Source organism: Garra rufa, chromosome 5 (genome assembly GCF_049309525.1).
Source record: "Garra rufa chromosome 5, GarRuf1.0, whole genome shotgun sequence".
NCBI lineage: Eukaryota > Metazoa > Chordata > Actinopteri > Cypriniformes > Cyprinidae > Garra > Garra rufa.
Genome location: NC_133365.1, coordinates 40,512,316 through 40,539,961, shown reverse-complemented (window position 1 = coordinate 40,539,961; position 27,646 = coordinate 40,512,316). Strand labels below are relative to the sequence as shown.

The window sequence follows — 27,646 nt, the reverse complement described above, 5'->3', positions numbered from 1 at the left end:
TGAGCATAAATTCTCCACTGGATATGTGAGTACAGCAAATTTCCATTCTTAGGATGGTTTCTCAATTTATTTTGTATTTGGAAATCCCACAGGGAAAAGCAGATTTATTTTGGTGGAGAAGAGGTGTTTGCGCGGTGTGGGTGTTCATGGTGAATTTTGTCGTTCTGTGTGATTTTGGACATGGCGTGTCATGAGTGTGTGAATGAAATAGGTGTGACGACATGGAAGGCATCACGATAATGGGAGACAGAGAATGGATGGAGGGAGAAAAGAGAGTCACGGCAGGAGAAGGGACAGAGATTGGGAAAGGGTTTGAGAAGAGAGGGAAATCAAAATTAAAACGCTCTAAACTCTTTTAACAGATAGTTTCACTTGTATTTAGGGAGGTTAAAAAAGTATAGGCCTCTTGGCGAAATAGCCTAACAAATCAGTGGATGCTACGTTTTTTTTCGGAATTAAGTCAACGAAAAGCTCGTTAAACAATGAGGTAAGAAACGACAGAACAGAAAAAAAAAATATTTGCGAGGAAAACAAAGTTCAAATGAATCGAAGTTATTGAATCATATAGGAATAAATAAAGATATGGAAGTAAAAAATGTCCGATAGTCGGCATATACGTATTTTTTAATAAACGTTTATATTAACAACCAAAGCGTTCTGTCCTAAAATATCTTCTTCATCGAACGCAAAAAATAGCTGAAAACGCAAACCAGTAAATAATTGTATCAAGGCAAAATATTATATTTAGGCTGCTACTTTATTAGCTACAATCATTTTAAGAAATCAAATGATTCGTTTGTGTGGATTATTGTTACTTTATGTATTTGATTTAATTCTGGAGATCACCTGGTGAAAATATTTCTACCATTTTCCGTTGTGCATCTTTTAGTTCATCGTAGTTAAACTCAGAAGGGGAAATGGCGAATTTAGAGTTCGGATCTCAACAGTCACGTTCCAGCGGCGATTCTCCAGCGATGGAATTCGAGCAGGATAAAGATTCCGGACATCACGGTCGGTGCAAAACCGGGTCGCCGCCACTGCAAACTCAGCTCTCCCAACAGGTCAGCCATAACTGTGCACATGTAGCCTACCCGAGAATGCGAGGATAAAATTCTGCTGTCAGATTTTCTCAATATTTGTTTATTATTATTATTGCTTTTATAATTATTATAGGCTTACTATTGGTCTAGTTGTTTAATTTAAGTGGAATTGTTTTTTTTTTCGTTTACTTCCTAGTAAACGCTGTAGGTTTACTAGGAAGACGGCGTATTTACAAATTAATTAATAATGTTTATATAACAAGCAAATAGACATTTGTAGCATCATACTTGTTAATGCATTATTTAGGCTATGTTACGTGGTGTATTTAGATACATTTTTGTTGTCTCCAAAATGTACACGTGAATCTTTTTTTTTTTTTTTTGCTTTCAAATTCGATGTTATTATTAACCGGTCTCGACTATTCTCACAATTATGATTCGTATGGAGTAATTAAAAACAACATAAAACCTAATTTTATTTAAATATAGTGTTATTGTTTTGTTTGTATTTGTGTTTGTCAACATATTTAGGCCGGAAAACATAAGAATCAGCAGTAATTTAAATTTTTCCCCTTATTTTTTGCCGACCCTCGCACGCAGGGTATGGACGGAATCAAAGTTTATTTGCATGAGAGAGATCTGTGGGCGAAATTTCATGATGTCACTACAGAGATGATCATCACCAAAGCTGGCCGGTGAGTGACACTTTTTTTAAATTCTTTTTATTTCTACCCCACAATGTAGATAGAATTTATTTATTTATTTTTTCTTAATGAATATTCGCAAAATTATTTTCAACACAAAATTCCCCAGGCGGGAGCAAACGGCCCCTGGAGGACAACAGTGAGAAATAGGGCACAATTTGCCATCATTTTCAAACATGCTGGCTGTACCAGGATATTTTTGGCTTGGTTTATTTCCAAACAAATATATTCCAATTCACTTTAAATAAAACTGAAAATTACAAACTAATTATTCTAATAAAAAGTCCTCTTGTCATTACATCCAACTGACTTCATGGATCAGGAACATTTTGCCAAACAAGACAATAATCCATTCTATTAAAATTATTACTATATTTACCACCATTCAACTATTGTTGTTGACTCTCTCATTAATCTTTTACAGACGAATGTTTCCCAGCTACAAAGTGAAGGTAACAGGCTTAAACCCCAAAGCAAAATATATCTTACTGATGGACATTATTTCAGCCGATGAGCATCGGTACAAGTTTGCAGATAACAAATGGTAAGAAAGTAATACATTATAATTTATATCAACTATAATATGTGACTCTGGACCACAAAAACAGTCATAAGTAGTAAATGTATATTTGTAGCAATAGCCAATTTGTATTGGTCAAAATTATAGATTTTTCTTTTATGCCAAAAATCATTAGGATAATAAGTAAAGATCATGTTCCATTAGGATATTTAGTCAATTTCCTACCATAAAAATATCAAAAGTTGATTAGTAATATGCATTGCTAAGAACTTAATGTGGACAACTTTAAATGCAATTTTCTCAATATTTAGATTTTTTTTCACCCTCAGATTCCAGATTTTCAAATAGTTGTATCTCGGCCAAATATTGTCCTGTCCTAACCATACATAAATGGAAAATATATTTACTGTATTCAGTTTTCAGATGATGTGTAAATCTCAATTAAAAAAAAAATACATTAATAGAAATGTAAACATTTATAAAGATGTTTGATTCTTTTACAACTAGGCATTTTCTTAAAAGATTTTGAGTGGTGATTGAATCATTGTGTGAAAGGCTATTGAGCTGTTGAACGTGACTGAAGGAAAATGCTAGGTGTAGCTAAATCATGGCATGAAGGAATGCAAAAAGAAAAAGTATGCATAGCATAAATATAAATGAACTCTGTGATTTGTTGAAGTTGTGAAATGATGCAAGAATAATGCAATTATAAGCCTTGGTTAGTAAATATTGTTCAGTGAGTGGAGGATCCACACAGAGCAGAGAAACTTAACTGTGTCTGAGACATTTATCTCATAATTGTGGAACGGACGGAAAGTTCTTATCTTATTATATGGACCAGCGCTATCATGTCGTATCTGCTCTGCAGGTCCGTCAGTGGTAAAGCTGAGCCGGCGATTCCAGGCCGGCTGTATGTGCACCCAGACTCACCGGCTTCAGGAGCTCACTGGATGAGACAGCTCGTCTCTTTCCAGAAACTCAAACTCACCAACAACCACCTGGACCCTTTCGGACATGTCAGTGATGATGCCTCAGTAATTATTATTCATGAATATAATTAAACTCTCCTTTGGTTTACAGCTCACTTGGACTGAACTGAACATGGAACAGGGTCTTTAAAAGATCCTAAAATGTCTTAATTCACCCTTCCATAAAATAAGGCCAAATAGGTCTTAAATCAGAGGTAGAAAGTCTTGCATATTGCATGCATTCAGTATTTTGTCTGTTTCACAAAACAAAACAAATTTCTAAACATCCTTAAATCAAGATACATTTACTAAGGTTACAAAATGAAGATATAAAGTTGAACTAAATTAAATGAGTTTGTTTAAAACAAGAACATATATCTGTTAGTGTGGTGTCACAACTTGTTTCCCCTTTGAAATTAAGTTGATTTTTTCTAAGACCATTAGTAGATCTTGTTTTTTTTCATCACAAACTCACTTTTTTTTTAAATTCCACAGAAAAAAGATTTCTTATCTCTTGTCAAGTTGCTTGTCAAGTAAAATATCTTGATTTAAGAATCTTTAGACATTTGCACTGGAAAACAAGACAAAAAAACTGAGGAATAACATCAGTTTCTTTGCAGTGTGATCTTAAGGTATAATAAAAGTTATTTCCACACACTAATGGTTGGGAGCAGAAGTATTCAAGCCCTTTTTGTAAACCAATTTAAAAAGTAATAGAAATTGGAAGCTATATTTTCAAAATTTGAAGTGTTGCTAATGTAATACATAATGTTTTTAAACATCTTAAATTAACTCTCATAAAACCTGCAGAAACCATTATGTAACCAATTGTGTTGACCAGGAAATGTCTTCTTGTTATGTGCTGCAGATCATTTTAAATTCCATGCATAAATACCAGCCTCGCCTGCACATTGTGAAGGCAGACGAGAGGAACAGCTTTGGCTCCAGCAACACAAGTTTCTGCACACACTCCTTTCCAGAGACGACCTTCATTGCTGTAACTTCCTACCAGAACCACACAGTGAGCAGCCGGGCCCCTATGATTGTCTGCATTTGCAGAAAGCAGCAGAGTGTTCATCTTTAATCCTCTGTTGTTGATTTTTTAGATCACTCAGCTGAAGATTGAGAATAATCCATTTGCTAAAGGTTTCCGAGGAAATGACGATATTGAATTGCATCGCATGTCCCGTACACCAAGGTAGAACACACGTACATATGAACACATATGCAAACATTTCACTTTAGTGAATCATAACAGCATTGTGAGTTTGTATGTGAATAATGATGAATCACTAATCTACTGTATTATTTTCAGTCTTCATTTATAAATGTCCTATGTGCCTGCATGTCATTGTGTGTTGCATCCCATGGCCACTGATGTTGTTGTTTCAGAAACACAGAGAATATGTTGTCCTTTTAACTAGCAGGGTTTAGGAACAAAAGTCAAAGCTTTGTGTTGCATGTTGACAGTATTGAATGTGACACACAAGAGAGGGATATTTATAGTGTAACAATATTAAGAGCAGAGCGGCACAACACACTGTCACACAGAGAGGTCACTGAGGGGCTAATGTGTGTGTGTCTAAGTAAATGCGTTTTTGAGAGAGAGAGTGAAAAAACAGAGAGAAAGAGGAATGAGTCAGATTGGAAAGAGGGTATAGAAAAGATTTTTAGCTACTGTAATTGTCTCTTAGCTTAGAAATTTAATTAGAAACGATCAGTACTGTGCAAATGATATCCGTTTCCCTTGCCGCCCCACCGTGCCAATGCAAATCATGAGCCTGCTCTCTCTCTTTTAACACCCTGATATATCAACCCTTATATAGATCTTTTCTAACTCTTACCCTAAAAGTTCCCTGATGGATTTATTAGGCTTCTGAAATATTTTGAATCACAAAATTATTTACACACCAGATTTAATTGTTGATCATTTTTACTAGTGGGAGCAGGACACTATAGTTCATTTATATAAGTGAGGATAGCAAAATAAAATAAACTCTGATATATTATACCCAAAAATTCTACATACAGTGGACTGCCAGTAAGATTCATAAACATTTGGGAGCAAAAATTTGATTTGACCATGTTTAGTTACATGCCTTTGTCAAAGTTATCTGACATTATCAAGATGAATTTGTTCTGTCACTCTTGAGTTTGTGTCATGTTTTATTATCATTTTTTAAACTATAGCGAAGTTGAAGGTGTCTGAATAAATTTCGGTTTGACAAGTCCTTTCTTAAAGTATAATTTTTCTAATTTCTTAAATTTTGCCTGGGTCTGTGCTGTAGGAATCAATGCATCTGATGCTTATTTGACCTTTTTTCCACAGTAAGGAGTATCCACTTGTACCACGTAGTACTGCAAGGCAGCGTGTAACTGTAGCTTCACCGTCTCCAGACTCCTGTGTCTCTCGCTCAGAATACATTGTGACACAAAAACCCAGTCCTGGCTACACCTGCTCCGACATTTCAGGTACATGGTGCAAAACAAAGAGGTTGAATGTTTGTGTAATAATATTTAGATTTTAGGTATGTTTTATTTTCACAAATATTTAATAAAAAAAAACGTAAATTCTTAAAGTACCTGAAAAAGAGTAGTACCTTAAAACTTTCTAAATTACTTTAACTTTACTTGTGTAATTTAATTAAACATAATCCAAGTTATAACTTGATTTTATTTATCCTTCTGGGACCCAGATTTTTGTCCTCTGTAGACATGCCACTTGCCATACATGCCACTGTTTTATGTCTGTAGCTTTATAGAGATATTAAATGTCTGGAGGTTTAATCATAAACACTTCCTCTCCTTGGTCTTTAAAAATGACTGATATTGACAGAATAATCCAATTTAGCACTCTTAGGGAAATATAATATTTTATGTAATTATCATTTAAATTTGAGTAATTGTCAATTGTTTGTCGTAAATAAACATCTCAGACATATCGGAATATGACTTTTTGTTACGGAACAGGGCATAATTTTTATACATGTCTTCCGTAGAGGACACCAGAACAAATATCATGTTAATCAGGCATTTTAGGAACACACAACAAGAAATTATAGATCAATATTTCTATGAAATATGAGTTATTACTCCCATTATTACACTTATTTTTCATTATGGTTTGCCCCAAAGAGCACATTAATACGCACATTAGATGCAATGTATATACATTCAGAATTGGAATATCAGTTTATGGAAATATTGCATAAAATAAAGTAGTATATTAAATCATTCTGTTGTATCTTTCAAAACATAGTTAAGAATCATCTGTGTACAAAGTTTGGTTAAAAATAGTCTGAAACTTAAAAAGGGATTGGTGAATGAAAAAAAAAATTAAACATTGTTTTTGCTTATACATGCCTTTTTTTAATAACTTGTCTGAACAAAATATATATATATTTCAAAAATGTTTTTTTTCTATTTGTTTCTTATACCAATGTGGTGACAAAAACAACTAAATATTTTTTTTTTATGGTTCTCAGGAGGATATTTTAGTTGTTGTTTTTTAAATATTTTTACTTGTACTGTATGCTACTTTGCATTATTGTGTGTTTTTTTTAAACAATGTTTGTTTTTGAAGAGATTTAATAATGTTTTTTTTTTTTATTCAGGTATGTAGTACTATAATATTTATAACTGACAGCTAACTCTCTCACTTCTAAAATGTTTGAAAATACAACAAAAATCATTTAAAAATCATTTTGAGTCATTTTGTCTTGTATCTTGTTAGAATGTGCCTTATTTGTTTTTTCCTGCACTCAATTATTTAACTGTGTTGAGATGCCTGATTCTTGAACAAATTATTCTTATTAACACTTTTTCAGTCAGTCAAAAAGATTCATTAAACAGCCTCAAACGCACACAGATTTGAATCAGACTCACAGTTTTACAGGTCTGGCTTCTAGTTTCATCCACATCCAGCTATTTTTAGCTGTACAAAACAGCTTGTTTTGCTGCTTGATATTGCAAATCAGTGTGCCTTACCATATTATTTTAATGTATTATCTTAATTATAAACACACTGGTTTGTAGCGCAAAAGTCTTACAGTTTACTGCACATATTATCCTTCTTGTTATATCCCTATAGCGGCTAATGTATCGGATGTCTCACCCATAGGCTTAGAAGCCAATGTCTCACTCATTTTGTTGTCTAGATCCTGTTCTGTATGCAGCAGAGAGCACTCTGTAAACCTTTTGGCATCCTGCATGCACACTTTTATTAATTCAAAAGCTCTATGTCAGTCTTTTAAGCAAATTGTGCGAACCCAAGATAATGAGCTACTCTTTTAAAGCAAAAATCCACATTTCTCTGCTGGAATGATTAAAACAGGTTTGTTTTTCTTTCTATAGGTGACCACACCCTCATCGAAACCCCTTCCACTCATGACCCCACCTACCACCTCTTCACCTACCAGCTCTCTCCAGAGGTAACCCCTGTGCACAGTGCCCCCTGCAGTATGGACGCCGCACAGCCCCAGCATTGCATGTATGGAAGCTCTCAGGTGGGCATGGAGGACCTCAGGTGGGCGTCTTACACAGACAGCACAACTTACCAAAGCTTTTCATCAGCTAAAGAAATGGGTGGGACTTTTGGTCCCCCCACTGACCTCTCTCAGGAACTGTATTCACAATATACCTGTGAGGTGGGTGTCCAGTCACATTGCATGATGACTGATTTCTCTCTTTATGCTTGCAATCGGTCATTCAGCCAAAATCAACAACCAAACAGCTGGTGCGGGGGGAGCTGAACAAGTGTGTCTGATGTGTGTGTGTGTTAGAGAGAGAGAGAAGGAAAAAGACTGTGAATAATTTTGGTAACATACTCATAACTTTATCCTGAAATCACAAGTTTGAATCTGTTTTGCAGTTCGTACAATTCTTAAAAATTTGTTTTATCAATAAAATAATGAATATAATAAATAATAATAATAAAATGTTATGTTAACATTAATATAATTTGCAATATAGTAGCTACAATTAAGCAAAGTTATTTCACATACTGGTACAAATATTTGTATATATATTTTTTAACATTTTTATGATTTTATATATACTTTTATAATATTACTTATATAAATATTTTCTCGTGCTTTTTTGTCCTCAACTTAAATACAGATTAATTAAAATCAATTCATAATAAATTAATAAAATAATAATAGTAATAAGTGAAAAATAAGTTTCCAGTTATAACCAAACAGGGTTATATCTATAAAAGAGGGATCGTACAAAATGCATGTTATTTTTTATTTAGTACTGACCTGAATAAAATATTTCGCATAAAAGTATGGTGGACTACATTGTGGACATGTAGTCCACAAGAGAAAATAAGTTACATTTATAAAAATGACCCTGTTCAAAAGTTTACATACGCTTGATTCTTAATACTCTGTTGTTACCTTAATTATGTTTTTTTGTTTAGTGATAGTTGTTCATGAGTCCCTTGTTTGTCCTGAACAACTGCCCGCTGTTCTTCAGAAAATCCTTCAGGTCCCACAAATTCTTTGGTTTTTCAGCACTTTTGTGTATTTAAACCCTTTCCAACAATGACTGTAAGATTTTAAGATCCATCTTTTCACACTGAGGACAACTGAGGGAACTATTACAGAAGGTTCTAATGCTCACTGAAGGAAAAACGATGCATTAAGAACCAGGAATGAAAACTTTTGAACAGAATGAAGATGTGTACATTTTTCTTATTTAGCCTAAATATCATATTTTTTTCATGTAGAAGCTTCAGAAGCTACAGAAAATACTTACATGTCTCCCAGAAGACAAAATAAGTTAAATTTACCCTGATTTTTTTTTAATTCAAAAAGTTTTCACCCCCAAGCTCTTAATGAATTGTTTTTCCTGAAAAACCAAATAATTTGTGGGACCTGAAGGATTTTAATGAAGAACAGTGGGCAGTTTAACTGGTCAGGACAAACAAGGGACTCATGAACAAATATCACTACGCAAAAAAACAAAAAAACAAAACACAGCTGTGGATCATTTAGGTAACAACACACTATTAAGAATCAAGTGTATGTAAACTTTTAAACGAGGTAATTTTTTATAAATTCAACTATTATTTTTTTCTTGTGGACTATATGTATACGTCTTTTATGTGAAATATCTTATTCAGGTCAGTACTAAATAAAAAATATCATGCATTTTGTATGATCCCTCTTATTTTGGTAAAATAATGAACATTTTGCAGATTCTGCAAGGTGTACAGTATGTATACTTTTCACCTCAACTGTGTGTGTGTGTGTGTGTGTGTGTGTGTGTGTGTATATATATATATATATATATATATAACAATGAAGATGTTGACTAATCCTGAGAAAGTTCACAGTCACTGTGGAGCAAATGGAAACTAATGGGATTTCAGGATAAAAATGAGGGATTTTCATTTAAAATAGACAAACTAAACATTTAATTTCCTCTCATTTCAAACCCTGTGATGAACGTCTGCATGTCCTTTGCGTCTTCAGTGATGTGTGTGTGTGTGTGTGTGAGAGATTTTGTGTATATGTGTATCAAATATCTTCTGGTAAAGATGCGTGAATCTCTTTTTTTCATCAAGATACCACTACACCAGGAATTTTTGTAAGGTTAATTTGCTGGCCAGTACCTATTAAGATTTTGGGAGAATCATCTCTTTTACTATTTCACTAAGCATATGCCAATGTACAAACACTAACAAATCCAAATGCAAGAAACTGCCAGATTTAAAACTCTTGAACCTCCTGAACACGTACATGCGCTAGCTTCGGATAGGGGTCCTTTATTTTGTTCATTCGAACTCTATTATGATGAGAAAAGGGAATGCTGGGTACTGCACGTGTCACAGTCCGTTAAGGGAGCAGTGATGTTACCAATCCTGTCATGGCCCAAGGCAAGAGATACAGAGAGAGAGACAGAGAGGAGGGGAGGCATCAGCTGGACATTTATTTATAGACACACCATGCAATAAGAATTTCATGAGTGAAATATGGTCATTTTAAAGAAAGTTTTTAATGTTGTGAAATTCATGTGAAATTTATTTATAATGATGAACTATTTATTGATTTTGAGTTCACAATTTGTGTTTGCTGATATTTATTTGTAAAGCGTTTTTCAATTTATTGAGCCGTTTGCTTTATCCTGACAAATGTAGAGTTTCTGTGTTTTGTGAAGGTGTTTTCTGAAACCTGTTTGAATATGAGGCTGAAATAAAATGTTAATCCACTTTTGTCTTTTGTGTCGATATGAAATAGAACTTTATTCATAGATCTTGATGTTTTGTGCAGATGTTTCGCATTGTATGTGTGTGTGTGTGTGTGTGTGTGTGTGTGTGTGTGTGTGTGTGTGTGTGTGTGTGCCTTAGAGCTGTCGTTTCACACATTGTGTAAGAGTTTGAGCTGTTGCAGGGAAACAGAGAGAGAGAGACCGATCAGAAGTTTGTCTTCACAGGAATGACTGGAAAGTTCTTTAGGGGAAAACAGTTTATCATCTAAAGGCCAGGAAATTTTTGTGCATTTTAACAATCCTTGCTGCTTGGAGGAAAATAATGCAAGTCCCTTTTAGCTGTTTTTATGTTATTGTTTCCATAAACAACTGACATTTTGAAATTACATTTGTAATTATTATATTTCTTACATAACTGCCTCATCTCAGTGGAACTGTTTGGGTGGCTCCTATTGAGGTTCTCTTTCAGATGGAAATCTGAACCCAAATCAAGTCTTTGAAAAGCCTCTGACCCTGACTGGATTTCCCGGCCCAGCTAAGCACTTATTTACTGCTAATTAAGTGATCTGAACTCATTTTCTCAAACCTAATGGCATCATCCAGCTCCTCCAGGAAACACGCCGCAGCCCCCCAGTACACTCTGGTACACGCACACGGTCCAGTAAGGGCCCTTTTACCTCCCTGACATTAGACCATAATGCTATTAACCCGTTCATCGTTTAAGATGCCCACTTAAGCAAAATGAGCAAGCGAAAGATACCCACTTAACCGAATTTATTGCAGAGTGGGAAGAGATCGAAAATCTTAATGTTAATGTAGAGTTAGGAGTGCAGCTCACAACTAATCTATGTATTCATAATTGTTTCTCTTTGTTCGTCATTTCAAGCTTAGACCCAAAGAAACTTTATCCGTTTTTTGATTCCCAGCTGTGCCTGTATTTCGATTTCAGTACTGGCTGAAGTTTGTGTCATTTGTGTTTTTAGAATTATTGTAAAATATATATATTTTTGATGCTATGACACGTCTCTTTTTTTTTTTTTTTCTGTCTTTTTTTTTCTAAGACTTCATATAATAAATTGGTTTTATTTACACCTTAATAAATTATATCCATCTTATTTTTGCCATAAGAGTACATTTTTTTTGGCGTAAGAGTAAATTTGTAAATTTCATCAGTCTGGCTTCTGGTCTCATCCATGTCCAGCTATGTTTAGCTGTACAAAACAGCTCGTTTTGCTGCTTGCTACTGCAAATTGGTGAGTCTTACCATATTATTTGAATGTATTATCTTCATTATGAGCATACTGGTTTGTAGTTCAAACATTTTTATGGTTTACTGCATGGTGTTATTCTTCTCGTTATTTCGCTATATGACTAATGGACCGGAAGTCTCACACATATTTACTTTCGTGTTTAAGAATAAGGTGGATAGCTAAAATTCGGGATAAAATGTTTAATTTATTGCACAATTCTGAAGACAAATAGTAAATCTTGCTTTAATGAAATCACAGTGTCTACTTTTCTATTGTGGGTACAATGGCTATTCAAAATGGTAATTACTTGTGCTTATTCTGATTGTTGCAACTGATTAAAAACTAAAAGATGCGTTTGCTTGCGCAAACTCATCCAGGAGTGTTGGGGACCAACTCCCAACTTTTAAGCCTGATCGATGAAGTTATGGTTGCTTGCTCTTCGTCACGCGCGGGCTGTTCTGAACACGCTCAGGACAGTTGGACATTGCGGTAGATCAGAGGTAAAAATGATACAAATACTGTTCAGTTTCTTGCACAGACTGATTGTTTCGTGTGTTAAGACCTCAATGTATCGTCACAATCCGCAGGGTTACTTTGGTTTTGTCTGTGTGTGTGTTTTTGACATTTAAAGCTGTGGGTCCCATTGACTGCCATTATATGACTGACAGACTGCAACGGTTTGAGTTAAAAATCTATGTTTGTGTTCTACTGAAGTCACCTACATCTTGGATGCCCTGTGGGCAGATAAACATTTTTGGTTGAACTATCCCTTTAACATGCATTCAGCGAGCAATAATTGCATTACATTTTTCAAACACGTCAGTAAAGACATTGATCATTTAAAAAAATATATGGAATAATGACTGCTGAAAATTCAGCTTTGCTTTCAGAGGAATTAATTATATTTTTAAATATTTTAAAACAGACAACAGTTTTTTGAAATTGTTATTTCACAATATTACTGTTTTATTGTAAGTTTGATCAAATAAATGCAGCTTTAGTGAGCATATGAGAATGTTTAATAATAAAATGTTTAATAATTTTACAAACCTTTAGCTATATAATAATTTATTAAAAAGGGTTAGTTCACCAAAAAATTAAAATACTGTCTTTAATTACTCACCCTCATATCGTTCCAGACCCGTAAGACCTTCGTTTATCTTCAGAACACAAATAAAGATATTTTGGATGAAATCCAAGAGCTTTATGTCCCTTCATAGAATGCATTCAAGGCCCAGAGAGGTTGTAAGGACATCGATGGTTCAGTAGTTCAAGAAATTGTTGAAGTGTTTTTTTGTTTTCTTTGCACACAAAAAGTATTCTTGTAGCTTCATATAGGTTGAATCACTGATGTCACATGGACTATTTTATTGATGTCTTTACTACTTTTCTTGGACTTGAACATGTCAGTTGTGTTGCTGTCTATGCAGGGTCAGAAAGCCTTCGGATTTCATCAAAAATATCTTAATTTGTGATCTGAAGATGAACAAAGGTCTTACAGGTTTGGAACGACATGAGAGTGAGAATTTATAATGACAGAATTTTCATTTTTGGGTGAAATATCCCTTTAAAGTGTAAATTAAAGTATTTTATTATATGAAATCTCAAAAAAAAAAAAAAAAAAAGTAAAAATCTCCTTTTTGTTATGTTCTTTATTTAAACAGAAATGTATAAAGTCAGCAGATGTCAATAATCAGTACCAAATACCAGCAGCCATTGAGATTGAGAGTGGGTCAGCACATACATGTGTGTGCGTGTTTGTATCTGCTGCTTAGTGGACCAGAAAACACTCATATGGAAGCCCCTCCCCCAACAGTTCATCCTAAGAAGACTGTTCCCTATGGAGACCTCATAATCCTCAAAGTCAAAGCCTGCAGCCAAACACAGACAGAAAAGACCTCAGCAGACTTCTCAAAAACATTACATCGTTAGTGTTTTTTCTAAATCAAAAACTAAATCCAAAAGCAGTATGTACTCACATTACCTGGTCAAATACAACTATTGTACTACTTGTGCACTATATTGAGTAATTTACTTTTAAAGTTCAAGTTTAATTGTCCAACCAGTGCTTTTTTCATTTGTTAATTTTGTTACATTACTGTGTTTGATATAATGCAATAATCACAAAGATGTCCTATAGGAAAACAAAAGTGAAGAAAAGAGTAGGACTAAACTAATGCTGCACGGCACGCTGGCGATGTGGGGGTGAATGGGCCACCCCTGATGGCCCCCCCTCAGTGCACCCCACCTCCAAATGTTCTGGGGCAGTGTGCTTCGGCAACAAGGAGCCACTGTCACTCTCCATTAGCGAGAGAGTCCTAATCCCTCCACGCAAAACTGCCATAATGATATCACTAACCACGAGTGGCACCGCCGGCCATGTGTGTGTGTATGTGTGTAAGACCTAATGTCCACAGCTTGACCTTTCACAAACACTTGTTTCACTAATCTGAACCTTTTTTAAAATGCCTTCCTACATCTTGAATGTCTGCTTGAATACAATTCGAGCAAAATGAGATGTTTGACCTCCTGCTTGACCTCAAAGAGCATATTGTTTTTGAATGACTGTTTCATAATCAGATCAGAAACATCTGAAAACATTAGTTTTTTCCTTCGTAATGATACGAATGTTCAATTAAACTATGTTGAAGCCTTCTGCATGTTGAAAGATTAATTTTATTCTCACCAAGACTGCATTATTTGAATGAAAATACAGTAAAAAAGTGATACTGTAAAATACTGTTATAATTTATTTTAAAAAGTAGCCATTATTTCAGTCTTCAGTGTCACACGATCCTTCAGAAATCATTCTAATATGCTGATTTGCTGCTCAATTATTAGGCTATCAATTATCATTGGTGCTCAGTTATTAATAATAGTTCTTAATATTACCTATGTTGAAAACATAGTTTTTGCTACTTATTATTATTGTGGACACCATAATACATAATAATACATTTTTCCTTGATTAACAGAAATATATAAATATATATATTTTATAATTTATAATTTTTATTATAAATGTCTTTACTGTCACCTATGATTCGTTTTATTTTTCCTTGCTGAATAAAAGATTTCTTTTCTAAAATTGCTTATGTATCAGGGTTTCCACAAAACATATTAGGCAGCAAAAACTGTTTTTTTTTTAGCAAATCAGCATATTAAAATGATTTCTGAATGATCATGTAACACTGAAGACTGAAGTTATGACTACTCAAAATTCAGCTTTGCCATCACAGGAATAAAAATGTTTTTTTTTTTTAAATACAGAAAAACTGCTTTTAATATTTTGCAGTATTAGTGTTTTACTGTGCTTTTAATAAAATAAATGTGACCCTCGACCACAAAACCAATTATACGTTTCAATAAATAAGCTTTCCATTGATGTATGGTTTGTTGGGATAGGACAATGTTTGGCTGAGATACAACTATTTGAAAATCTGGAATCTGAGGGTTCAAAAAATTATAATATTGAGAAAATCGCCTTTAAAGTTGTCCAAATAAAGTTCTTAGCAATGTATATTACTAATCAAAAATTATGTTTTGATATATTTTCGGTAGGAAATTTATAAAATCTTCATGGAACAGGATCTATAGTTAATATCTTAATGATTTTTGGCATAAAAGAAAAATCGATAATTTTGACCCATACAATGTATTATTGGCTATTGCTACATATATACCCATACTACTTATGACTGGTTTTGTGGTCCAGGGTCACGAATGCAGAATTGGTAAGCTTAAGTTATTGTACTTGTACATTCTTTCAAAAACATTAAAAAAATGTTATTACAAATTATGTATATTTACTCACCCTTAACTTTTATGAAATCTTATAAAACCTTTATAAACCTTTTGTGTTGTGCAGAAGAAATTAAGACATCCAGGTTTGGAACGACATGAGTGTGAGTAAAACATTACAGAATTTTATTTTGTAGCTTAACTGTTCTCTTTTATTCAAGCTCTGCATGCATCACCTGTAACTGTTCTGTCTAAGGTCCCTCTCCCTCTCTTTCTCTCTCTCTCTCCCTCCTTAGCATTCATGTTCAATATTGTTTACTCCCCATAAGCAAGCCCTCTTTTTGCATCACTAAACGGTGCATTACAACTATCAAACAAACAAACAAATGCTCCCTGACCCCGGCCCAGCGGGACAGCTGTGGTGTCTTATCACTTATCACAAACGCTAAGGGGTAAACATCATCCTGAACATTGAGTGGCTCTCCTGCTCACTCACTCACCTCTGTTATGCTCTTGAATAATAAATTTCGCCTGCGCTTCTTCAGTGTTCAATCATGTGTGAACACAATAGAGAGACACACAGAGACCTGATGCCACTTATATTTACTGAACAGCTGCTGAAATGTGGGTTTGCACTTCTGAGATTTGAGGTCAGGGAAAGGGTCGAATATAGGACTAAATAAGGATCCTGGACAGATTTTGTCAGGTCTTTTAGTAAAAGATCTCTGCTGGATGACTGTTCAATAGACCTATTATTTAGTACATGGATATATTAAAATGTAAATCTTAAATGAAAAGTCACAAATCTTTTAAGCAAGATCTATTGCTAAATTGATCTTTGTCTTGTAAATTTGGCTTCCAGTCTCATAGCTATTTTTAACTTTACAAAACAGTTCGTTTTACTGCTTGATATTGCAAATTGGTGTCCATATTATTTTAATGTATTATCTTAATTATGAACGCACTAGTTTGCAATGCAAACAGTTTTATCGTTTACTGCACGTTGTTATTATTCTTCTCAATGCATATAGCAGCTAATGGATCGGAAGTCTCACCCATAAGCTTACTTCCGCTTTGAAGAATAAGGTGGATAACATATTAAGATCAAAAAAGATTAATCTTTTTGTACAGAATACTTGACTCTGTGTGACTGACAGAATCCAAAAATAATAACCAAATGAAATAAATTCCTATTGTGAGAGAAAAAAAGTAAGATTCTTTCCGTTTTATCTTTAGACATTTACATGGGTGTTGAAAATAATTTCCTCTAATTCCACACCAAGACAACAGAAGCCTTTATGGCCTTAATGCATTAGGTGAGAAGGTGACAGGAGACTGGATCATGTTTATGAAAGATAAATGAAGGTCTCTGGACGCACGAAAACAAAAGGAACAAAAAAACACATAAAAACACTTAACGTACTTGAATGTATCTTATCAAGTCCATTAAGCATCGTTAAAAAGTATCTTTTCGTGTTCTCACATTGTTATTCCAGTGGAATTATTCATTAAATAGCAAAAAATACATATTAAATTCTAATGATGTTGACAACAAGTGCATTTCGGCACGACCTGAAGCGAAGAAGACATTTAACAGGCTTCTCTGTAGAAATGCCTCATAAATGTTTATAGTGCATTTGATAGCGCTTCAGTGCGTAGGAATTGAATATGATTATGTACTGATTCATACACCAAAATCGTTCTAATGGATTTATAATAATAATAATAATAATAATTATAATAATAATAATGACAATAATAGGCTATTTGCTCAGCAACATGATATTCATCAACACCAAAATATACTGAAAGGTAATTTTTAAAACGGCATAATCTAATATTAATAGTTAAAATATTTAATTCGGTAACACCAAAAAACAGTATTTAGTAATAGAAATAAAAGAATTAGAATTGAATCTGCCACTGGAGGGCAACAGAGGAAAGCTCTTTCCCTTTTTGTTGCTGTGGAAACGACACAAGCTCAGAAAGTTTGTCGACAGTGCAAGATGAGTTTGAATTTGGGGGCTTACTTTCGGTCGGTTTTCGAAGAACGACTCAAATTGTAAGTTTTGTTTATATCATTTATTACACTTACAATTCATTTCAACAAGTGTTTTTTTCTAAAGCCATTAATGTGCCGTCATTATGGTCACTGAGATTTAGTTAAAGAGATTCAGAGAAGTCACTGAAGTGCAAATAACTGTTGTATAAGGACTGTTTGGGCACACAGATGGTTCAGAGTAAATTGCATCCATTCTGAAATTGTTCAAAATTTCAGAAATAATGCCGAGCAGAAGGATTTGGCAGATTTGAGTACAAACGTAATGAGGCTTGTTGAGGCGCGCGAGGAGTGCGCGAGCGTGACCACGGCACTGGAAGCTCAGAAAGAGGTGGTGAAAAAAAATACGTTTTTTATATTTATTCACATATTTAAAATGTACTTTTTAGCTGTTCCAGTTAAATGAGATTTTCTCGATTTGTCTTGTGTATGTTGTTGTCAGGAGATGCAGATGAAGCGGGAGAATTTAAGAGAAAGAGACGAAAACATGAAGAAAGAAGAGGAGAAACTTAGGAAATCCATAGTGAAATATAACAAGTTTTTGCAAGTAATGCTGAATTCTGAAACAACTACATAGATATGAATGGATAATGTGTAAGAGGTCATTCCTGGAATTCGGGCCTTTTGTGTCCCCAGTAAAGATATTATTGCCTTAAAAACTTTCAACAAGTTGTCTTTGACTGACATAAATAATACCTTTTGAACTTTAAGCATATTTAATTTTTTTTTGTAATAATTCTAAACATTTTACTGCATTTCCAACCTATCTATATCCCCAGGCCTGTGTCTAATGATAAGTACACTTAATGTAAGTGATTTTTTAAAGTTATTTTTTCACGTTGTTTGGTATATCAGTAATAGTTGTTTCCAATGTATATACATTTTTCAAGTATTAAATTCATTTTTTTATTTTAATAATAATAATAATAAAGGTTTTATAGCTAGTCCCTCAAAATATTGTCTATCCTGTTATATTCAACTACTGGCCCTTTAAATGAAAGTTAGAAAAAGGAAATTACATATCAAATGGCAGTCAGACATAATTTCATTTGAGGGGAAACAACTTGGGAAGGTAAGTAAGAGTCTCTGTTTTGTTAATTGTCTATTTTTACTTTTTTATCTTTACAATTTGATGTGGTCAACATCAACATGTCCACGGTGTTAAGGGAAATATGAAAAAAAGTAAATAGAAATTCTTATTTGTAAAAGTACCATTTTAACAACAATAAGAAAAACATTCAATTCTTTTTTTGACAGACCTTCTGTGTTAGCATTTATTTTGCATAGGCGTAGTGTAATGGCTGATTTTAGGGCAAAATGTCTACCCTGTTAAGTCAGAAAACCTAACAGGGTGGACACATTTAGTAAATGGATCCTTAAATCTATATACCTAAGGTTGACCAAAATCATCTTTTTAATAATTACACAAGAATTGATTTGAAAAAATGTGTTTAATTTTTTAAGTGTTATGATGTCCAAAAGGCACCGAATACTAGGAATGACTCATTCCCTGTTACAGGGTGGACATGTTGAAGTGACCACATCAAATTGGAAAGATTAAATAAGTAAAAACAAACAAACAGACAAAAAACTTAAATATGCTCAAAAGGTGTTATTTATGTCAAAGACTTAACTTTGAAATTGATGTTGTTGAAAATTTTAAGGCAATAATATCATGATCTTTACTGGGGACACAAAAAGCACAGAATCCCAGGAATGACCCTAAAACCTTTTTTTCTCCCTTAAGGAAAATGATGCCAGACGGTTGCGTGCCATAAAGAAAGCTGAAGCAGAGAGAGCTCAAATCAGAGTGAAAGAACTGGAGATTCAGAAGCTAAAGGCAGAGAACGACACCCTGCTGGCACGAAAAGAGCTACTGGAGGATCGTGTCAGAAAAGCCATATGCTACCAAGAGTTCCTGGAGAGAGCCACAAAAATGTCTGGAAAGGTAGTTGCACTAGTAGTTGGTAGTCTACTGTTGTTGTGTCTGGAAAGGGAACAGGTAGCCTACTAAAACAACTCGGAGAAACTGTCAAGCTGTTTCCCTGGACTCACATTTGGCTGAAGAGTGAGACTTTTCATACTTTGAGAGTTATTTGAACTAGAGACTGGAAAGGGCAAACATGGTCTGCTCATACAGATATGAATGAGAGGATCTGAAAAGCTGTACACAGAGACAGTTAATTTTTTTTTTTTTGAGCTGAAGTAGCATAATTTTTGATAACATTGTGGTCAAATTGGTCAAAAAAATTGTGTATATTACAATCTTTCCACATTCATGCTGTACTTGTATGACTTGAAGTAGCTGCCCGAGGGGCATTAAAATGTAGGGGTGCCAAATTAACCGACGTACTTAACTTAAAGAATCTGATTTTCTATTCTTCATTAAGTGTACACCAGTCAAAGGTTTTGGACAATAAGATTGTTAATGTTTTTTAAATAAGTCTCTTCTGCTCACCAAGCCTGCGTTTATTTAATCCAAAGTACAGTAAAAATATTTTTACTATTTAAAATAACTGTTCTCTAGTAGAATATATTCCTGTGATTTCAACGCTGAATTTTTAGCACCATTACTCTAGTCACATGATCCTTCAGAAATCATTTTAATATTCTTATTTGCTGCTCAAAAAAAGTTTTTTTCAGGTTTCTTTGTTGAATAGAAAGTTCAGAAGAACAGTATTTATCTGAAATAGAAATCTTTTGTTAAATTATAAATCTCTTTATCATCACTTTTGATCAATTTAAAGCATCCTTGCTAAATTAAAGTATTAATTTCTATAATTTCTCCTGTCACAAAAGCTTTATATTTTAAATAAATGCCGCATATTGGCATGATTTCTGAAGGATCATGTGACAGTGAAGACTGGAGTAATGATGCTGAAAATATGCCTTTGATCACAGGAATAAATTACATTTTAAAATATATTAAAATAGAAAACAGTTATTTTAAATAGTAAATATATTTTGTATCAAATAAATGATCAGGTGAGCAGAAGAGACTTAAAAAAAAAACATTAATAATCTTATTGTCCAAAAACATTTGACTGGTAGTGTAACTGCAAATGAAAATTTTGGATCAGTCATATTCTGTGTGTTTTTTTTTTCTGTTTTCTAAATGATGAGAAAAATAGGGTAACACAAAACGGATGAATTTCTCAAAAGTGTACTTTATACAGGTTCTACCTAAATTTTGTATAATAATATGACATTTTTTCTTTTCTCTTTTCCCCCTTTTTAATGACATTTGAGTTTGAGAACATTGGTCAAGTCATTGACCGCCTTCACGCACTCCGGACCATCCACAAGGAACTTCTAGAAAACCAAACTAGGTTAGAGAAAGAGAGAGAAAGCACAAAACTGGAACTGATACAGTACATAAACAAACAGCGAACTGTTCTCCTGCACTGTAACAACCAACTGCACCAGCAACAGACGGAGCTAGACAGCGTACGCTTAGAAGCATACAAATGGGTAAACACACACACACACACACAAGCACAATTTACAGGCCGATGTGTTCTGTTCAGTTCTGTCTTCCAAAATTTCAAACTGTTTATATGTTCTACAGGAATTAAAGCTGAAGCACTTCCATACCACTGCAGCAAAAGAGACGCTCCTGTTTGCTCAGCTAAAGGCCACTATCCGTAACATCTATCAGATGATCAAACATTACAAGAGAGTCTCTGTGGACACTGAGGACACCTTTAAGCAGCTGGAAATGGTGAATAATGCAAAAATATTTCTGGTAACCTTGAATGAACCATTATTTGTCAATCTGATCTCATGACGAAAATATACCTGTGCATGGGAACTTTTTCGCAAGATACAAAATATGTACCGCCATGTATGTTTTGTGACATATTCGATGTGAAATGTCTACTGAGTGGCGCTAAAAGAGTGTTTGTTTGTTTTCCCGGAACAGATGAAAGTACATATAGTAAGTTTTATGTGATGTTGGTTTTGTTTGTGTCACTGCAGTTCTGACTTAAAACGTCCGTTGAGTGGCACTATATGCGTTGAGTAACTACATGACGTTTTAAAACAACATACCATTTGCACTACACCTAAACCTACCTGATAGTATAAACAAATGTGATGTAAAAACGCAATCACAAGCATGCCGTTTTATCTTTTTTCGATCTCTCATATTTTTCATTGTAAGTCATGTTTTTCCAGGATTTGTACCCAAGGATTCCACAGTCCAAGTCTAATTCCATGCCAGCTGAGCAACCGAGCAAGCTTGTTAAGTCTGGAAAGCGATATGGAGCTGTAATCACGACTGTGTATGAAAACTATTACAAGTGCTCGTTGTTTTATTGACTATAGTGTTCATTTCTGTTGGCAACTGCAGTGATATGTACTTATTGGTACGTATTTCGCATCTTGCGAAAAGGTTCCCACAGGAACGTTTCATCATGAGGTCAGGGAGCTATTTGTTGTAAATGTGATTTTTAAAATAAAAATGAGGTACAGTAATGTTCCATATGGTCATCACACAGCAATGTGTGATAAAATGTAACAACTGCTTTGGTGAATAACTAATTGTTCTTGGAATTTTCCCTCCAGATTCAAAAGTATTTTCAGCTTATGAGAGCTATAGATGATGAACTGAAGTTCAACATTATGACAAAGCCGAATCGAACTGAAGAGAATGACAGTGGAGATTGAGACCTCTGAGGATGTACAGTACATCCACTGAAAACGGACAGATAAGTGAAAAGAGTGAAATAAAAATCATCTGGCCACCATTCAGGATTGTAGAGGATTGTGCACTGGGGTGAGAGGGACACCAGGAATGTTGTCCAGGGATATAGAGAATAATAAAAGGATGTTTAATTAAAAGGGTTTCCCCTTTAATTAATCAGTGAAGTATTATTATTGGATTTAGATATGTGAAATATCAAAACATAATCACTGGATTCAGACGTGCCTTCATTTCTTCCTTCCTATCCTGTTGAAAAAACCCAGCATATGCGGGTTAGGTATGTTTTAAGCTGGTCCTTAAGTGGTGTTTGCTGATCATGAGCTGGTTTAAGCTGGTCATCTGCTGGTCTTAAGCTGGTTAGCTCCTGCTCAGGACCATTTTATAACCATCTTAAACCAGCTCATGACCAACTAAGGACCAGTTTAAACCAGCTGCCATGCTTCAAAACATACCTATCCAGCATATGCTGTATTTTTTTGTACAGTTTTGTGAAATCTGTCAACTCTGACTGCCCAAAGTCTGCTTGTTTTGACTATTGTCAGCTAGCATTGACTTGCTTAGGCTGACAAATTAGGGCAAATATCTCATCCAAAATGGTGTATTATTAACTTAACAAAAAAGGCATGTGAACACTTGAATGCTTCACGAGTCACACAGTCACAGTGGGCTTTTTTCATTTTATTGATCTAATAACACCATAATCTTGATAATCTTGCGCTGTGCTTTAATGTCTTCTTTCATTTCCCTTTTTTCCCCTTTCCTTTCTTTCCTTTCTTGGGCTTTGCGTTGGTCTTCATGGCCTTGCGAACACAAAAGCCTCTCCAGTAGGCCTGAACCATAGTGGCAGCTTGGCTCTGTATATCTCTTTCTCTTTCCTGTTGTTCCCTCAGCTCCTGAGCCTCCTGTCGCTCCTCCATTATCTGGGAGTATTCCAGGTCCAGAACTGCAGAATGTTCCTCCAGTTGTCTCAGCTCTGCCATTTCTACTTCATGCATGCGTGTCATTTCCTCCAACTCTGTCTAGACACACATATACACATACAAAATAAAAATCAAACACTACTGTTTAAAAGCCTGGGATTTGTGAGGTTTTTAAATGTTTAAGAAAGTCTTACACTTACCAAGGCTGCATTTTTTAAAATACTTTTTTTTTTAACAAATAAATGGCTTTTTTTGTGGAATCGATACTTTTTTCAGGATTCCTGGATAATCAGTTGAGTGCTGAGTAGGGATGTAACAGTATTATCAATATTATGGTATCGCGATAGCATCCTAAGCATCGTGGTCACATGTCAATGTGAAATGATAGGTTCTCAGGGCAAAAAGTATAGTTTATAGTTTAGTTAAAAGGTCTTTAAAGTTGTGTTTTGGGTTCATTTGCTTTGGCACAGTGTCTGTCAAACGAACTAAAACCTATTCATCAAGTCTGTTTCCGCTGCATGTTTCAAAGCGAAGCGTGTACTTCGTTCAGGTGATCAGCTCGTGATCCGGCATTTTTCGTGCCTCAGAACAGCTCAGTTCACAGTAAATGCAGTGAACTTGTTTATTGCATGTGCTGTAAGTTTAGTGTGCATTTGGGAATGCAATGGCCACCAGTTATGCTTTAATTTTGTGGCAGATGATTACAGCATTTCACTAGATTTGTAGTGAGAAGCATTTTTGTAAGCCTGAAGCTGGAGATTTCCATCAAAATAAAAGCTCTACTGCCGTTTTCGTCAAAATAAAAACTTAAAAGTGCAGTATCAATTGGTGACAGTTAGCGGTTTAAATTGGTAACGTAACTGCAGTCCAAATTCAAAATATCTCTTTCAAGTATAGAAATTAGGAAAGAAGTATTGTAATTTCCCTACATATAAATAAATTTATATGTATTCCCTAAATATAAAATTGTTGTTATTACTATATTCTAATAAGTTTGGCTTCCTAAAACACCAGTGTGAATGTAATTTTGACTGAGACAGTATACCACAAATAAAAAGAGAGTTGAGTCCCCTTTTAAAGTTTAGGTTTAGTCAATTCAGACTTTTTTTTACTTTTTTTTTTCAAAACATTGCATAAATATCGTATTGTGGACTAAATATCGAGATTGTATTGTGAGATTTTGATATTGTTACATCCCAAGGGCTCAGTATTCTGAGACAAATTATTTTTAAAAAATTGTACTGATCCCAAATGTTTGAACTGTATCCGCAAATACATCTGAAAATTAAACTGCATCAACATCAGTAAATGGTATTTAGATTAACGTCTACCTGTTTCTCTCCCATTTCATTGTCATATTTCTGGATCAAGGTCTCAATTTCTGTTTCCTCCTTGTAGTTTTTCTGCAAATTAAAACCAGCAACATTAACAACAAAAGTATTCTCATTCTCGCTGTGTAACTGAATGACACTTGAATGTGCAAAAATACACCTTTCGTAGTGCCAGTTCTCTCTCTCTGTCTGCTTCAGTCACATTATTGTGCTGATCTCTCAGTTGACTGGCCTCCTGTTGCAAACGAGCTCTCTTCCCCTCTGAAGTTTTCGTGTCTGACTGGCTCTGTTTCTCAGCGTCCTGTTGAGTTCGGACAATGAAGTCCTCCAAACCTTTTTCCTTGTGATGCACTGAGCTCCTCAGCTGGTTCACTATATTAGTCAACATGGAGGTCTGAATAGAGATTGAAAGCAAACGGGAAAAAATAGAGATAATGAGACCAAGTAGTTTGAGAACTCAATCATGTGTCATCCAACTAATATAACTTTTTTTGTTCTTATCATGTTTCTGACCTCTGCATCCTTGTCTTTTATTGCCATGTCAACCTCTTTTTCCAGTGAGTCTATTAGCTCCTGGTTAGCAGAGAGATGTAGACTGACTTCCAGCATTATCTCTTTGGATTCTCTCTCCTCTGCAGATGTTGTGAGAAGCCTCTCCAAAACAATCTCTCTCAACTCACATAGGCCATCTTTCAGTTTCTGAAACTCTGTCTCTCCCCGTGTGTTTGGTTCTATGCTTTCTAGCACCTTCCTTGTGGTTGGAGTTGCCCTAAGCAGCCGCATGATGTTATGAAAGGAGTCCTGAACTGCTTTTGTTGATTTGGCTAATTGTTCACTTTGATCAAAACTCCCATCAAAAACCAAAGCTTGGTACTTTTCCCCAAGCCTCTGGTGCTCTTTCAGGGCCTTGAGCACCTCCTCTTCAAGACTTGGGGCAAGTGCTTCTAGACAGTTCAGCAAAGTGTGTAGAAGAGAGACTATCTCAATCTGATAAATGCACTCATCTAGTACTCCAAATATGAGCTTTGCTTCCAGAGATGATAGTGTCTTCCTGGAGGGGTTGATGGTTTTTAAGTAGTCTGCTGTCATTTTGTCTGGAAAGGTGCCTGCATCTGATAGTCTGTCTTCAGGAGGGAGAGCATCTGATTTTGAGCCCATCGTTAGAGGTTTCTTTGATTAAGAGAGAGAGAAAACTATTCAGACATCAGATCATTTTTAAATATTTTAAAGGGCATGAAAATGGCTTTGAAAGACGTATTTAAATTAGTGCTGTCAAACGATTAGTCATGATTAATCACATCCAAAATAAAAGTTTTGTTTACATAATATTTGTGTTTATACTGTGTGCATATATATATGCTGCATTTATTTGATCAGAAATACAGAAAAAAATGTTACATGTCTGCTATTGTTTCTTCTCTTTGGACTGTTATGTATTGGTTTCTACCTTTGCCCATGTTTGGTCTTCCTCTGCTCGTTTGTTAATTTACATGATTGTGTACACCTGTTCTTGTAATTTGTCTCACCCTTTTTAAGTCGTTTGTGCCTTAGTTTCATTGTCCTGTCTTAATGTTGCTATGTGGTTGTTTTGCTGTTTGATTTATTAAAGTACTTTGTTTATTATTATACTCCTGCTCCTTGTGCTTCTCTCTGGCTCCTCATCCCCAACAACTGTAACAGTAATATTGTAAACTTATATTTTAATTTAAAATAGTTTTCTATGTGAATATTATTTAAAATGCAATTTATTCCTGTGATAGATTGCTAAATTTCCAGCATCTTTGCAGCCCTGTCACATGATCCTTCAGAAATCATTCTAATATGCTGATTTATCAATGTTGAAAACCGTTGTGCTGCTTAATATTTTTTTGGAACCTGTGATACTATTTTTATGATTCTTTGATCAATAAAAGGTTAAAAAGAACAGCATTTATTTAAAATAGAAATGTTTTCTAACAATATACACTGCTGTTTGGGGTCAGTACATTTTTATTCTTTTTTTTGTAAGAAATTAATACTTTTAATACTTTCAAGGATGTGTTAAATTATTCAAAATTGATAGCATAGATTCACATTGTTAGAAAAGATTTATATTTCGAATAAATGCTGTTCTTAATAACTTGTTATTCATCAAAGAATCCTAAAAAAAAGTCACAGGTTCAAGAAAAAAAAATGGCAGCACAACTGTTTCCAACAGTGATAATTCTAATAATAAATCAGCATATTAGAATGATTTCTGAAGGATCATGTGACACTTAAGACTGGAGTAAAAGCTGATGAAAATTCAGTTTTGCATCACAGGAATAAATGCTATTTTTATATAATAAGTATATTAAAATAAAAACCATTATTTTGTATTGTAATAACATTTTGCAATATTACTGTTTTTGTCTGTATTTTTGTATCAAATAAATGCAGCCTTGATGAGCATTAGAGACTTCTTTAAAAAACATTACAAGTCTTACTGATCCCAAACTTTGAGCAGCAGAATATATATATATATATATATATATATAAATATGTTTCTTAAATATATAAGTTACATGCATGTGTGTGTATTAATATACATAATATACACAGTGCACACACATAAAATATGCAAACAAAAACTTTTATTTTAGATGAGATTAATCGCGATTAATCGTTTGACAGCACTAAGGATGGGATCGAGTCCTTGAGATAAGTCACATGTTGCAGTTCATACAAAAAATAATTTGAACAGTTCTGTCTATGTAGAGAATTGTAGCATTTTTTCACACATGTATGACACCAATGTGACTACAAAGGTTATGCACGTGTTTTAAACTAGATTTTTTAAAGCATTTCTCGATTTTATCATATAGCCCATTCCTATTTCTATTCCTATGCATTTCTGACAAAGAAACACTAAATGTCTAAAGACAAAACTCAACAGTAATAGACAATAATCACAGCTTTGCTCTTCTTGGACATGTTGTACATTACCGTCTATTCTTGTTTGTAGAAATCTGTATGCACTGTGTCAACCACAAACTCTGACGTTATGTATACCAGTTGCTGTGACAACTGTTGGCATGACATTCTGATCCCAGTGACTTCCCATTTTAGCAACAAACAAGTATAAGAAATCCCAATCGCGATTTACTTATACATGTATATAAATACAGTTCCCTGTATGTATTTCATAAACCTCATAGTATCAATGAATGTATGA

General features: G+C 34.4%; 3 protein-coding genes across 3 annotated transcripts; 2 read left to right on the top strand and 1 right to left on the bottom strand.

Moving 5' to 3' along the window:
• Nucleotides 1–917: 917 nt before the first annotated feature.
• On the top strand, nucleotides 918–10,419 carry tbx5b (T-box transcription factor 5b). Its single transcript, XM_073840082.1, has 8 exons — nucleotides 918–1,061; nucleotides 1,641–1,735; nucleotides 2,169–2,288; nucleotides 3,133–3,280; nucleotides 4,101–4,253; nucleotides 4,339–4,430; nucleotides 5,562–5,704; nucleotides 7,586–10,419. Exons 1-8 carry the CDS (start codon nucleotides 918–920, stop codon nucleotides 7,981–7,983), a joined length of 1,293 nt encoding a protein of 430 aa, XP_073696183.1. The 3' UTR covers nucleotides 7,984–10,419.
• A 7,025-nt stretch (nucleotides 10,420–17,444) lies between these two features.
• cfap73 (cilia and flagella associated protein 73) lies at nucleotides 17,445–22,166 on the top strand. The gene is made up of 7 exons (XM_073840081.1): nucleotides 17,445–17,500; nucleotides 17,717–17,828; nucleotides 17,940–18,044; nucleotides 19,245–19,448; nucleotides 20,747–20,968; nucleotides 21,066–21,218; nucleotides 22,064–22,166. Exons 1-7 carry the CDS (start codon nucleotides 17,445–17,447, stop codon nucleotides 22,163–22,165), a joined length of 954 nt encoding a protein of 317 aa, XP_073696182.1. The 3' UTR covers nucleotide 22,166.
• A 48-nt stretch (nucleotides 22,167–22,214) lies between these two features.
• Nucleotides 22,215–27,622, bottom strand: drc10 (dynein regulatory complex subunit 10). Its single transcript, XM_073841249.1, has 5 exons — nucleotides 27,418–27,622; nucleotides 24,967–25,623; nucleotides 24,614–24,847; nucleotides 24,454–24,525; nucleotides 22,215–23,221 (listed from the first exon to the last, which is right to left on the bottom strand). The coding sequence occupies exons 2-5, from the start codon at nucleotides 25,609–25,611 to the stop codon at nucleotides 22,940–22,942; spliced, it is 1,233 nt and encodes a 410-aa protein (XP_073697350.1). The 5' UTR covers nucleotides 25,612–25,623; nucleotides 27,418–27,622; the 3' UTR covers nucleotides 22,215–22,939.
• Between the last annotated feature and the right edge of the window lie 24 nt (nucleotides 27,623–27,646).

Coding starts and splice junctions, on each gene's coding strand:
- tbx5b (XM_073840082.1), top strand. CDS start 918: ATGGCGAATTTAGAGTTCGGATCTCAACAGTCACGTTCCAGCGGCGAT. Junction 1,736..2,168: donor ATCATCACCAAAGCTGGCCG/GTGAGTGACACT, acceptor AATCTTTTACAG/ACGAATGTTTCCCAGCTACA. Junction 4,254..4,338: donor CTTCCTACCAGAACCACACA/GTGAGCAGCCGG, acceptor TTGATTTTTTAG/ATCACTCAGCTGAAGATTGA.
- cfap73 (XM_073840081.1), top strand. CDS start 17,445: ATGAGTTTGAATTTGGGGGCTTACTTTCGGTCGGTTTTCGAAGAACGA. Junction 17,501..17,716: donor TTCGAAGAACGACTCAAATT/GTAAGTTTTGTT, acceptor TCAAAATTTCAG/AAATAATGCCGAGCAGAAGG. Junction 21,219..22,063: donor CCTTTAAGCAGCTGGAAATG/GTGAATAATGCA, acceptor TTTTCCCTCCAG/ATTCAAAAGTATTTTCAGCT.
- drc10 (XM_073841249.1), bottom strand. CDS start 25,611: ATGGGCTCAAAATCAGATGCTCTCCCTCCTGAAGACAGACTATCAGAT. Junction 24,526..24,613: donor GAGAACTGGCACTACGAAAG/GTGTATTTTTGC, acceptor TTTAATTTGCAG/AAAAACTACAAGGAGGAAAC. Junction 23,222..24,453: donor ATGAAATGGGAGAGAAACAG/GTAGACGTTAAT, acceptor ATGTGTGTCTAG/ACAGAGTTGGAGGAAATGAC.